This window comes from Mustela lutreola, chromosome 11 (genome assembly GCF_030435805.1).
Source record: "Mustela lutreola isolate mMusLut2 chromosome 11, mMusLut2.pri, whole genome shotgun sequence".
Taxonomy (NCBI): Eukaryota; Metazoa; Chordata; class Mammalia; order Carnivora; family Mustelidae; genus Mustela; species Mustela lutreola.
The window spans coordinates 17,618,542-17,632,098 of NC_081300.1; the positions used below are offsets into that span (position 1 = coordinate 17,618,542).

Consider the following 13,557-nt stretch of genomic DNA (forward strand, 5'->3'; position numbering starts at 1 on the left):
GCTGCCGGGGTGAAAGGAGTAAACATAGCTTCAGGTTCAGACTCTTATGTAGGCTTCGCAGCGGGTTTCCTTCCCCGGGCTGCTGTCCGTCCAAACACAATCCTTCCTGAGCACCCTTCGTTTCCAGGCACTGCAAGACCACCAGAAAATACTGTTGTTGTTTTTTTTTAAATCTATATCTAATCTAATCATATTTACTCTGTAGATAAAGTATAAATTTTGAAAGGAAAGTCTCTGGGCACCAACTTGTACCTTCGTGCATTTTGTCACCAGATTTGGAGGGGTTGGAGAGATTAGTAATACCGCAGGGCTGATTAGGGAATCATTTGCTCTTCTTATAGTATCAACCCTGATATATCAAAATACCAACAAGCGCAAAGGTACGTGGTTCTGGTAAATCATCCTTTATGATTTTTCAAAAACCTTTCTATTTGGAAGTTTAAACATGCAGAAAAGTCGCAAGACTAAGAATAGTGCAGGGACTAGACTCTTTGCCTAGATTCACAGATTACTAGCATTTATTCCACTCCATCACTGATACACTCTGTACATGTGTGTGCCTACAGTTTTCTTCTGAACCTTTTGAGAGTAACTTGTCTCTGTAAAACCACCCTTGACACCTAAATAGCAAGGACCCTCTCCTCCATAACCATGATCCAATATTCAATCTCAGTAAATTTACCGTTGATACTTAAATTCATCTGATCTACATTCATATTCTGATTCTGTCAATTGACCCATTAATGTCCTTCGTAGCATTTGCTTTCTGAGTTAAGTGACGAAGAATGATTAAAGTAGAAGATGAAAGAAAGCCTCTTCACATCGGGTATTTCAGCACCTATTGATGTAGATCGGAAAGCGCCAACTAGACGGAGGGAATTAACTGGTCTGGTGGACAGAGCTTTGGAGGCGGAGGCGGGGCCTGCCTGGCAGCCTGGGTCCCCAGATGTGACTGAATGGCCCCCAGGCCGGCTGCCTCTTCCCCCCTCTGTGAATTTAATGAGAGTTGGACAACCTCTCATCTGTTGTTATGAAGGTTGTTACGAAGACTGGCTGAGGGAGGATACTGGGCTCAGAAGGAGAAGGTCGTAAAAATAGAATAGTATTTTCTTATTCCTCTACTATTTGTGTCTAATGTATTTTAATGTCATAGGCCTGAAAGCCAAACTGAGGAAGATTTAGAAAGAGCCTGTAAGCTGTTTTCCTGCTAACCGAGCAAATGAGAGGTCTTAAAACAACTTCTCCTTCCCATCTGTGTCTTCTTTCCATCTGGAAGTGTGCCCTGTTCCTCCCGAGGGGAAGCAGATCCAGAGCGCTCATTTTCAGTGAGCCATTAGCGAGCTTCAGAAGTTTCCCATCAAATTCCCTAGGCCCCTGAAACCGTTATGAGCCATTTTCATGATGAACCAAAGCGAGAAGAGGCTGTACTGTTTGCAATTTTTTAAAAAGAGAGTTCCCGTTTCTGAGGGTTACCAGGAGATTTTTGTCATAGCTCTCATTTGAAACATATTTTCTTTTCTTCCTACTTTGCTCTTCCCGCCTCCTTCTCATCCTCCTTTCTTGCTGTCCCCACAGTGCTTCGCAGACCATATAGTGAAAGAACTGGACCATTTTCCACCTGAGAAGAGAAGTGAGGTGGTCATTCTGTTTTCGGCTCACTCCCTGCCGATGTCTGTAAGTAAGAGAGTTTCGTTGGATGAGTGGTAGAGGATTTCTGAATGTGCAAGCAGGACCCAGCTTCTCAAACACCCTGAGCCCAGTACAAGGATGAATTCTAGCATCTCAGACTTACCTAGGTGCTCATTTTAACTAGACTCCTTTCTTGAAACCTAATTATAATTAATTCAAATTATAATATTGTGAATAGGTATTGTCCTAATAACCCCCTTTGAAATGATAACTGGAAGGTGTATTCATGAGTAGGGATTTTCAGTACAGGCGGCAGGTAGAGGAAGGCTGCTTTTGCCTGCCCCTCTGAAGGAGCTCATCTGATGTCAGGGTCAGTCAAGCACTGAGGGCCTCTAGTCACGCTGAACTATCTTAGGTCCCATTCTTTTATCAAGACTGGGTAGGGGCTATTTGAATTCCAGGAATGATTACAGTTTTTAATCTGCTAGGACTAGAGCCCACATTTTAGCAAGTGAATACGGAGTATATCACCTTGTGATCTGGTTGCTCCTGAGTTTTTCACGTTACGCTGGGTGTTCACTGAAATACCACCTCCACGCGCCCTCCTCGTTGCGCATGTGCAAACGAGAATGCCCGCGCTAGGGTGCTGGGTGGTACGGAGATGTGCATGGAGTGAGCAACCAGTTTCAGCAGCTCAGGACTATCATCGTGCCCCAAAACAGGTCTTTTGAAGCCGGAGGGGTGGAGAATGAGGTCTTCGGAGGTGCCATTTAGGGCTTAACTCCTCAGTTAATGCAGTTAACCTGTCTGGTGCCACGCTTCTAATCGGTCTTTACTGCCACCTGCTGGTCACTGGGGTCGAGCCCTTACAGCTTTTCCACTCCGCCATCCCCACCCCCCGGGGCCCGTTGGTCTGTAGGTGGCTCGGGAGAGAAATTTCTCTCTTCTGGAAGCCTGCCTATTTTACTTTCACAAGTTCATAGCCTCTCTTCTGGTGTCATGCAAATCCTCTTCAGATGTGCGTCCCGCTGCTGCGCCCGCTTCCTTTCCGTAACCGTCACCGTGCTAGGTGTGATGAGGCCACGTCCGAAGGGGAAGCTCTTGCACCGGGAGCGGAGGAAACACATTTTTCTACGTGAACGATTCCGGGTGCTGCCTGCCCTTCCCTCACCGCGCGCCGCACTTCCCTTTCCTTCGTCAGGGACGGAGCGTGCCGCCCAGGGCCGCTGTGGGACTGAGGAGTGGGTAGTGAGGGAGAAGTCTGTTCAGGGGGGCTCTGCTTTTCCCCCGGGCTTGCTTCTAATGACTTTTTCCTCCTTCATGACTTTTTAAAGACTCATTATTTGGAAGTAATTTTAGACTTTAGGCAAAGTTGCAAAAACAGTACAGAGCATAGGGTAGCCTGCATATATACCCTCCCCGTATGGCCCCTCCTGCTGACATGTCCATAACCATAGCTCCTGACCCAAACCAGGAAGCTAACAGCCGTGCGGTGCCCTGAGCCAACGCCAGGTGGATCAGACTCCACCACTTCTCCCACAACGGTCCGTTTTTGTGCTGGGATCCAGTCCAGCATCCCATGTCACATTTCGTTGGCACATGTCAGTGTCCCCCAATCTGTGACAGTCCTCATGCTTTCCCTCTCTGATCGCGACCTTGATACTTTTGAAGATTGATTTAGTGGAACGTCAGTCATTTCACAGCATGCTCCTGCACTTGGATCTGTCTGCTCTTTCCCCGTGATTCGACTGAGGCTCTGTAGCACTGGGAAGAACATCCCAGGGTGCTCTGTCCTCAGTGCGTGGTGTGGGGGTACATGATGACGACACCCTACCACTGGCGATGTCATCCTCAGCCATTTGTGTAAGGTAGTGTCTGCTGGATTTCTATGTTGTAAGGTTACTGTTTTTCTCCTTGTAATTTCAAATATCTTAGGTGACACACTCTGAGACTACGTAAATGTCTTCTTGTTCCTTGACTTCTGCCCACTAATTTTAGCATGCTCCAGTAGATCTTGCCGATAGCACTTATTTCTGTGCTGTTCTAATGGTGATTTTCTATTTCCCTCCTTCATTCTGTATTTAGGTTTCTAATGGTTTCTAAACTAACTTTTAGTAATATCATAAAATAGTTTATCAGTATTTCATTTCAACAATATTTATTGAGCACTATTCTATCCACTGTATTCTAAGCACTGTTCCTTCCACTGTCAGAGGATATGGGAGTGAACAAAATAGAGGCCATTCCCCCCAGAGAGCAGGGCTGGGGACAGATAATAAACATAGTACAGAAGAAAATAGTTCGGTATGTTAGGAGGTAATAAGTGGTATGGGCAGCAATCAAGCCATGCAAGGGGTTAGGGTGCCCGTGCACAGCTAAATATTAAAGCAGTAAAAATAAAATTCCTGTTGAACATTTTAAAGAGTATTAGCACGCTGCTGCGTCAGGACCAGTCAGACATTCAACAGTGCACAGAGCACTCAACTTGCTGTCTGTTGCTGGGGGGGTGGCGCATGGGGAAATGAAAGGGATTAGAAGGCGCAGGTGGTATTCTCGAGGAGTCTGGAGTCTGAACCCCCGTGCTGCTTCTCCCCTCTGTCTTACTCCAGCAGCACTTGCCCCTGTGTTGACTGGCCCCATGGATTCAGTAGGTCCATACGCCATCCATACAACACTCGCAGTCCTGCTTTCCCTACTTCAGATGGGGAATGGAGAGACCCATCCCCCCATGAATAACACAGATGTAGAATTTGGCATATTCCTAGGTACTTGGAGATGCATGAGTACGCTGTTCTCCTTTGGCCTCTGAAGACAGAGATCCAAGGAACGTTTGGCGAATGAGCTCAGATCGCATCATCTTTAGTGCAGAAGACAAAAGGGGGACTCTGGTCACTGGATCACAGCACCTCACAGCACAGCCTGAAGCTCTTAGAACCCTTCATTGTGTTGGCGACTGAACACTCGTGTGTCTCCGCTGCAGGTGGTCAACAGAGGGGACCCCTATCCTCAGGAGGTGGGCGCCACTGTGCAGAGAGTCATGGATAAGCTGGATTACTCCAACCCCTACCGACTGGTGTGGCAGTCTAAGGTAGGTGGTTTCCTCACGCTTGAGGGCAGTCAGCAATTCCAAGGACGTCTATTTTAGGACTTGGTTATAAAATGATTCGGTTTGGCTCTTTCATATACACAAAATGTTCTTTAACCTGACGGCTCACCATAAGCAGAGGAACTCTGCAAGCAGCACAAGAAATGGACAAGAAATCAAGTGACTAGTTGAATTTCATTGACTTAATGTATTATTTTTTGTTGTAATGACAGAAACTGTGACGTATTTATATTATGCCAACTTCGAGAAGGATTCAAGCTTAATACAGATATACTGAAAGCCACTAACATAGATGTAAAGCGAGGCCCTCGCTCTTACCAGGAGGGGTGTGTGTGTCCAGGGCAGTGGGCTGTGGTGTGCCACAGACACAGGGAGAAGTGGGTCCCCGTGTGCCTTCCATTCTTCTTTCTCACAGGTTGGTCCGATGCCCTGGCTGGGCCCTCAAACAGATGAGACTATCAGAGGGCTTTGTGAGAGGGGAAGGAAGAACATTCTTTTGGTTCCAATAGCATTTACCAGCGATCACATTGAAACGCTGTATGAACTGGACATCGAGTACTCTCAAATTCTAGCTAAAGAGGTGAGTGTGATTATTAATCCCATTCAGGAGCTGTGATTTGTTTTGAAAGGAAACTGTCTTTGCAATGATATAATTGTATCATTTAAAAGTATTGCTCAGTGGTTAGCAGAGGGAGGTGGGTGGGGCATGAGGGAAGTAGGAGGAGGGGTTCAGAGCACAGCCTGTCCTGATGAGCACTGAGTAACAGGCAGAACTGTTGAATCACTATATTGTATATCTGAAACTAGAACACAGTTTGTTAACTACACTGAAAAAAAAAATTTCGTTACATTGTTTGCTATAACTTTTGCATGTACCGTGGCCTCCTAATTCGGGGTAACACTTAGCCTGAGTTCATCTGCACACATCAGGGTAGTTCCATGTCAGCCCAGCGGTGGCGAAGCACTTTTGTTCCGGTGTGACACCTGGTTCGCAGGCATTACTGACAACATCATTTTGTCCAGTGTGAGTCCTTGTACTACCTGGAAGTGATAAACTACATTTTCTTTAGAAAAAAATAGTTGTCCTTCTCACCAGTTTGGAGGAAAAGAATTGTATTGTGCTATCATCCCTTTTCTTGGCCTGATGGTGCCTTTTACTTGGGGCTTTTACACGGGTTCTTGGTGGGTTTTGAGGCATAGAAGAGTCCTTGTCATTTAGGAGGAGACCGTGGAATGAACAGCGAAGCCGTGTGTGTGCTAATTCCCTTGACCTCTTCCGTACACTTACTTAATTAGCTGTTTGCGGCGGTGTTGTGATCAATCTGATTGCTGAAATAACAAATACCGTCCTTAGTGTCGTGTAATCTAAGATGGATGTGAGTTATCATTCACAGCAGAGAAAAACTTACTGTTCTCCCATCTCACGGCTTTCGAGGGCCGGCCTGAGACCTGAATCCAGTTCATAGCATTGTTTCTGTGGGGAATGGTGGTAACTCGAGGATCCAGGAAATGCTTCCCCCTCTCATCTTCTGCCAGAACTGATCCTGGTCCTTCGCATGCGTGATTGATGGAGGCCCGGCCTCAAAGGATACTTCACCCTCTCCGGGACTGGGTGGCAGGTGCGGGGCAGGGTGACAGTGGGTTGGGGACAGCTTTGGCCAGCACCCAGCCCCACAGGTTTGTGTTTATGCAACGCATGCTGGTCATCAATCAAATGCCGAGGAAGTCAGAGGGTGCATAAATTGCTTGTCAATATTCTGATACAGAATTTATGGTGAAGTTGTAATTGGCTAAAGTGAGGTTGCAGGGTTGTCTGCGGATTTCATGTAGTGGTGCCTTCCATATCCCACCCTGACCTTGACTAACTGTGAACTTGCTAAAAAGAGATGTGCAAATATAGGTCATTCCAGTGTGTTTGGAAAGTAAGTTGTGTTTGTGTTGAATGATAATTCACATTCATTAATATCACTAAACCGAAGCTATTCCTCAGTAATCAAATGCATTATTAGTGACCAATAAATTAGACCATAGAGAGAATAAAGAAAACCGTCTAGCTACAGTTTATTTCATTGTTTTGTTGGGAGAATAGACTGTGTTTAAAACGACTTTCTTTAAAAAATAATTTGGAGTTTTTCTTAAGATGAAATGATTGCTTTTTGGTAATACAAAATAAATAATATAATAATAAAGAGCTCAGACAATTCAGAGAAGTATTGCATAGAGAGTAGGGCACATTCAGAATCTTACCCCTGAGACGGGCGCCTGGGTGGCTCAATCTGTTGGGTGTCTGACTCTTGATTTTGGCTCAGGTCCTGATCTCAGGGTTTGAGATTGGGCTCTGCACTGAGTGTAGAGCCTGCTTAGGATTCTCTCCCTCCCCCTCCCCATCCACTGTCTCTCTCTCTCTCTCTTTTTTAAAGATTTTATTTATTTATTTGACAGAGAGAGAGAGCACAAGTAAACAGAATGGCAGGCAGAGGGAGAGGGAAAAGCAGGCTCCCTGCTGAGCAAGGAGCCTGATGCGGAGCTCGATTCCGGGACCCTGGAATCATGACCTGAGCCAAAGGCAGCCACTTAACCAACTTAGCCACCCAGGCGACCCCCCCCTTAAAAAAAAAAATCTTACCCTGAGAGATGTTGATATTTTAATAAAAATAAGTCCCCTTTTTCTCTGAATATTTATGAATAAAATACCATTTTTGCATGGTATTTTATTCATACTGTTTTGTAACCATTTTTTCCCCTTAAAAATATATTATATGGACCTAAATCAATAAATGTAATTAGATCTACATAATTATTTTAAATGAATCCTTGATCAATATATATTTAAGATATTTCCAACTTTTTACTTCGTAAACTGCTCTGTAATAAACATCATTTTCTTTTTTTTCCCATTTAGAAAAAATTCCTAGAAATGGAATTTAAATGTTGATAGATGTTTTACTAGATTGCCCTACAGAGTTGTGTCCTTTGACTCTCCCAACCAGAGTGTTCAAGAACACTGCCAGCATTGGTTATCTTGTTGTCACTGACTTCCACATGGAGTTTTAGTATATAGTCTCCTTTTTTCCTTTTATCTTTTTAAAAAGATATATTTTTTATTTGATAGAGTTTGCAAGCATGCTCACATGCGTGCAGGGGGGCGGCAGGGGCAGGAGGGACAGAGGGAGGGGAGAGAGAGAGAGAGAGGGACTCTTGAGCAGACGCCCTGCTGAGCATGGAGCCCGATTGGGGCTTGATCTCAAGGCCCTGAGATCATGACCTGAGTCAAAATCAAGAGTTGGTCGCTTAACCAACTGAGTCACCCAAGCACTGTGAATACAGTTTCTTTTTGGGTTGAGAACTATGTGTTTGCTGAATCACCATTTTTCCCATGCTGGTTAAAGTTAATTTAAAAGATGAAACAACTGAAAAGCCATCGCAGCATTTCGGAAAGGGAAAGAGAAGATTTTGGCTACCTGAGTGAACAATAATTAGATATTTCTTAATTATTTGGGGGATAATCAACTGGGTATTTGGAGGGAAGCTAGGATGATAGTAAAACAGTCCTCGGGTTTTATTTTGGGTTTTTCTATGTAAGAATATATTTAAAAACCCCACTCTGCATTGGAAACCATCTAGGTTCAATATACCTTAAATTAATCTACCTCTTTTGGCAGTTAGAATCAAAACAGGCATAAAGATTTATTTAATTAAAGCAACATTCTGCTTAGGTAGAGCCTGTCAAAGTGTGTATTAGAAAGGTAGAATAAAAAAAGAACAGTAAGCAGATTTGAGTTCCTTGAGAATTCTGTCAAATACAGCCTCAGAAAACGGTTTAGAAATTGAGCACCTATGGGGAAGGTAGTCGGGTGGGGGAAGGAATAGAAATTGAGAGCAGTTTTATGATAACAGAGGTGAAAATCAACATCTGTGTCTGGGCCCAGGACTGTTTTCATTTCTGAGCCGTCTGGGAACACTTTAGAAGTCAGGCTTTTAAGCTGTGTATGCATCTAAGTCCATTTATTTATTTATTTTTTTGTAGCGGTTTCTTTAAAAAAAAAAAGGAAAATAAAACGTGTATGTGTTTTTCCTTCTTTTTCTCATTTGATTCAGTGTGGAGTTGAAAACATCAGAAGAGCAGAGTCTCTTAATGGAAATCCATTGTTCTCCAAGGTATCTATAGTGTTACAACCATTTTAGTAGAACATATCAGAGAGAAATCCTCTGAGAAACTCTTACAGAATATTGGTTTTCTCACATATTAGAACATTTTGAGTTCCAATTAATTACAAAAATAAAATCGAATTCTTTATACTCTTGCTCCTTTTTCCTTTACATAGCCCCAATTTTCTTACTTCTACCCATCTATAACTATGACAGATTTAAGACCTGCCTTCCAGAGGCAGGGTTTAGCATGTAGGGTAAGAGGATGTCCTCTAAAATCTCTATTTTAACTTTTCTCTAAGCCGAGGGTCCTTAAGAAATGAAGATGTTAGAGAATCCAGTTCAAAGCAGTCATAATTCACATAAAAAAAGCAACCCTCAGCCATAGTGATTATTGGGGCAGATGGGGGCGGGGGATGCGTGGGGACACAGCAGACGTTTTGCTTCTGAGGAATCTCTGCTTCTTGTCGCCCGTCTTGCAGGCCCTGGCCGATCTGGTGCTCTCACACATCCAGTCAAACGAGCTGTGCTCCAAGCAGTTGACTCTGAGTTGTCCGCTCTGTGTAAATCCTGTCTGCAGGGAGACTAAATCCTTCTTCACCAGCCAGCAGCTGTGACCCCCGCCATAGGACCCCGTGGGATTAGGCAAATGCCCAACCCCCAGATGCCCCTGTTGCAGAGGAGATGTATTTAGAGGTCAAGAAAGAAAGTTACACTGGTATCTGTACAGCCCTTGGGCACAAATTGTGTGATTTCTTGAAGAACAGACTCTGAAATCCTTATTGGGGTTTTCTATTTTTGTATGCCGGTACAGTAAGCATTTATAGTCCCCCTCTGTGGGTAGAGTTACCAGTTTGGAATGTCCACTGGGCTATTTAAAAAATGAGTTTTAAAAATTTATCTGAATAGATGCACACATATTTTAAATATAGATTTTGGTTTTATTGCCCCAAACCCCTGCAAGGATAGTTGTGGGCTGTCAGCGTGCATGAGCTCTGTTTACAGTCTCGGGCAAATAGTTGGTGGTCCTTGTTTTTGAAGGGAACGTAGTTGAGCAAAGGAAATATAATTTGAAAAGGAACTGTTACCTGGCCTCTCCCTAAGCCCATGGGGCCCATAGTGCCTGTGAGGTGGCGTGGTTGCCTATAATGTCTGTTCCTGCCAGTGATGTCACAATTAGTTTGTCATTTGGGGACTTAACATGTGAACCTTACTTTCTTCACCCTAAAACCAAATCAAGTACAGATTCTGGAAGCGCTTTAAGATTCCCCAGGCACACAAGGCTGATAAACATGTAGAAATCCAGCGTTTGTCATCCGTGCTCTGTGGTGCCACCACCAGGAAAGGGGGCTCCCCCTGCTTCCTGTCCCCAGGGCTGGGGAGGCCGGGAAATGCTCACGACTTGCTTCAGCTGTAAAGCTTGTCCCAGAACCCAGTGAACCTTTCTGTGGAACATCTTCATTTTGGTTGAATGTCTTCTTTCTGCCTATTTGTTTGAAGCATTATTTTACAAAGTTAGCTATGTTTTGTAATCTTGAATTCTTTCTTAACTTAGAATTTTTATTATAAAATTATATAACCCTCCCACTAGAACTTTGAATAGTAGAGAAAAGAGAAATAACCACTCTAATGCAATAGCCATTAATCATGTTGTTATATCTCATGCCATTCCTTTCCTGTGGATATTTTTAATGCTACTGTAACCTTGAATTTATGAGTGAAAAGTTGTTCTAAAAATGTGGAAGTAATGTCAGATCAGAATCTGATCTCCTATACCTGGATTTAAATGGGTTTAAAAAATCTCTGATGGATCCGTAATGAACTTGTAATGATTGCCTTCTCTTTCCTCCAAGCTCTAAAACTTTGTTCTTCAAAAGAGCATGTCTTTGATGTTTTTAAAGCCAGTTCTGAAACTGAAGTGTTAGAGGAGTGATAGATCTTCTATATTTGGGATTTACTATATTAATAAATATTATCACATCATTAAGGTTTTAACAATTTGATCCGTGCTCTCTGTGAAATCAAAACTAATGCAAGTTAGTTAATAATCAAAATTATTAAATAGGAGGAATTTACTTTGGGATACAAGAAAAGGAACATGCCGTCTATTTTAGTTAATAATTTTCCCACACTGATAACAGCTCTGAAGTTTGATTAACAGGTGCATTTTTTTCCAAATTTGTTTTCCTGTTAGTAGATTGTGTTTCCAGAGAAAGGTGCAAGGCATGGATAGTCGGCTGTTTCCATCAGTTTTGGGGGATTAACTTCAAGGTAGACCAGGTGACTGTCGCCCTGTGGAGCAGATGCTCTGGGTCAGTGGGATGGCCCTGGAAGGCAGGATATGCTTAGAGCCCTTCTCCCTGCGGCACATCTGCTAAGGGCCTGCTTCACTTTGATTGTATTATGCAGATGTTACAGAAAACTCCAATTCAGGAGTCTTCTTCTTCTTCTTCTTTTTTTTAAAAGATTTTATTTATTTATTTGACAGAGACACAATGAGAGAGGGAGCACAAGCGGTGGGAGTGGGAGGGGGAGAAGCAGGCGTCTGTGGAGCAGGGAGCACAATGTAGGGCTTGACCCCAGGACCTTGGGGAGTCATGACCTGAGCGGAAGGCTGATGCTTGACCAGACTGAACCACCCAGGCACCTGCAATTCAGGAGTCTTGCTAGGATATCTGAAAACCCTCATTGGCTAAGGAAACCTCCCAATCAACAGTGACTGGGCTGTCTGAAATCATATCCTTGACTGTGAGCGGGACCAGACGGGCCCTTGTAGTGAGAGGCTGAGGGTGTTCCTGGGAACCGTGTTCATGTCGTGGGTTGTCCTGAGCAGGGTTACCTGGGACTGTTATTCACCAAAGATGCGGAAGGGTTGCACTCGAGGGGACACGTGGTAGGACAAAATCCACGACTGTTCTTTTTTTTTTTTTTTTTTAAGATTTTATTTATTTATTTGACAGACAGAGATCACAAGTAGGCAGAGAGGCAGGCAGAGAGAGGGGGGAAGCAGGCTCCGCACTGAGCAGAGAGCCCCATGTGGGGCTTGATCCCAGAACCGGGGATCATGGCCTGAGCTGAAGGCAGAGGCTTTAACCCACTGAGCCACCCAGGCGCCCCCACAACTGCTCTTCTCAGAGCTGATAGTCTTTGAGAATCGTGATGCTCTTTGTTGACTTTGAAGTCTCCATGTTTGCCCTGGTAATTCATTAGCTAGTGTGCTGCAGGCAGCGCCTTCTTGGGAACAGACCTGGCTCTACCTGATGCATCAACCCGCAGGCGCTGTGGCCAGGCAGTGCAGCCTCCTGGGTCCTTGGAAGGCCCAGTTCCCTGGACAGACAGCACAGAAGAACGGAACGCTCCTTCTGGATCTGCCTTTTGGAACTAACCTTTTTTAAATTTAAAGAAATGTTTACACTCGATGAAGATTCAGTCTGCTTGGGGAGAAATGAAACTCCTTATTAAAAGTCCTATAAATGTCTCTCAGTGACTCGTTGGTGCTGACCGCATAGGGAGCCCTCATGACTTCCTGAGAGTACCTCAGAGGACTCATACTCACTCAGTAACCCCTTGGACAGAACGTTACATTTCTTTAGGATTCTGTTAAATTTTTCTTTACGACTGAAATTATTGAGACAGGGATAGCCATGTAGATAGGAAAAGAAGGGGGATTTTCTGTTCCACGTTGCCCAAATTAAGCCTATCAGAAGTGACCTCAGATCCACAATCCTAATGTCATTATAGGTCATTTACATGTTCAGCTGACCTTGAAAATAGATTAATTTCTCTTTGAGGAAAATACACTGATTTGGTGGTTCTTAGAATAAAGTTGTTGCATTCTGTTTTTTCCCCTTGGCCAATCTGTTCTCATAAATTGGGCATTTAATCCAGGAAACTCTAAGGTATGGAAGAGAGGCCATTTGCTCAATCAGGTGCCGCTGTGTTTCTCCAACGTAGGTCACTAAACCAAGACAGTGAACCCACATCACTGGGCAGCAGTGAGACCTACATCCGTCCCAGAATCGGGAACCACATGGGCCGATGGTTCTAGAACACCCCTGTGTTCATTCCTCCCTCCTGGGGGTGGAAGGTCATGGGGGAAGGGGCCAGCTGGTGTAGCTAGAGCTGGGAGGAGCAGTTAAAGCTGGTGGCCAGAGCGAGAACTCAATGTCTGTGTGTGCCCACATGTGGATGCAGGTGCATTAAGCTGGGGGCCATTAGTACCTTGATTCTAAGCTCCTAACCTCGCCTGAGAAACCCCTTCTGTCGGAATCCTGAAGACAGCACAGGAACATATGTCCCAACACTGGATGGAAATGGACAATCTGTTGAGATGTCACAAGGTAGAAAAGCAAGGCAGAAAAGCCCACTGAGTTTGGAGCTGTTGCTAAAACGAGTGCCCTGAATTAAAATCATTCAGTTTCTTAGTCTCAATAGAAATATGGGGAATCCTCAGAGGAAGACAAAAGCTAGCCATTCCTTTCATGACTTCTAAAAATTATAAAATTTAAAACATGTCATCATGGTCATGTCCCAGAAAGGCTTTGTAAATATTAGGAGTTTTGTTCTCATTGCCTAATAATTGAGATTCCTTCGTAACGAGTCGCTTCAGTAGCTTCTCAATCCAGGTGCGGCTTTTTGGCCACATTTATATTATATGTATTATTTATATTATA

General features: G+C 44.0%; 1 protein-coding gene across 4 annotated transcripts in view; it reads left to right on the plus strand.

The window, feature by feature from the left end:
• The window catches only part of FECH (ferrochelatase), a 32,474-nt gene extending 21,592 nt beyond the window's left edge, over nt 1-10,882 (plus strand). For 3 of the 4 annotated variants that reach the window (XM_059139464.1, XM_059139467.1, XM_059139466.1), the window contains 5 exons: nt 1,576-1,674; nt 4,610-4,717; nt 5,151-5,315; nt 8,834-8,893; nt 9,367-10,882. In XM_059139464.1, coding sequence (XP_058995447.1) covers nt 1,576-1,674; nt 4,610-4,717; nt 5,151-5,315; nt 8,834-8,893; nt 9,367-9,501 — 567 coding nt within the window. In that variant the 3' untranslated portion in view covers nt 9,502-10,882. The remainder of the gene's footprint in view (nt 1-1,575; nt 1,675-4,609; nt 4,718-5,150; nt 5,316-8,833; nt 8,894-9,366) is intronic. The other variant, XM_059139465.1, reaches the window with a different exon arrangement.
• Nucleotides 10,883-13,557: the final 2,675 nt, after the last annotated feature.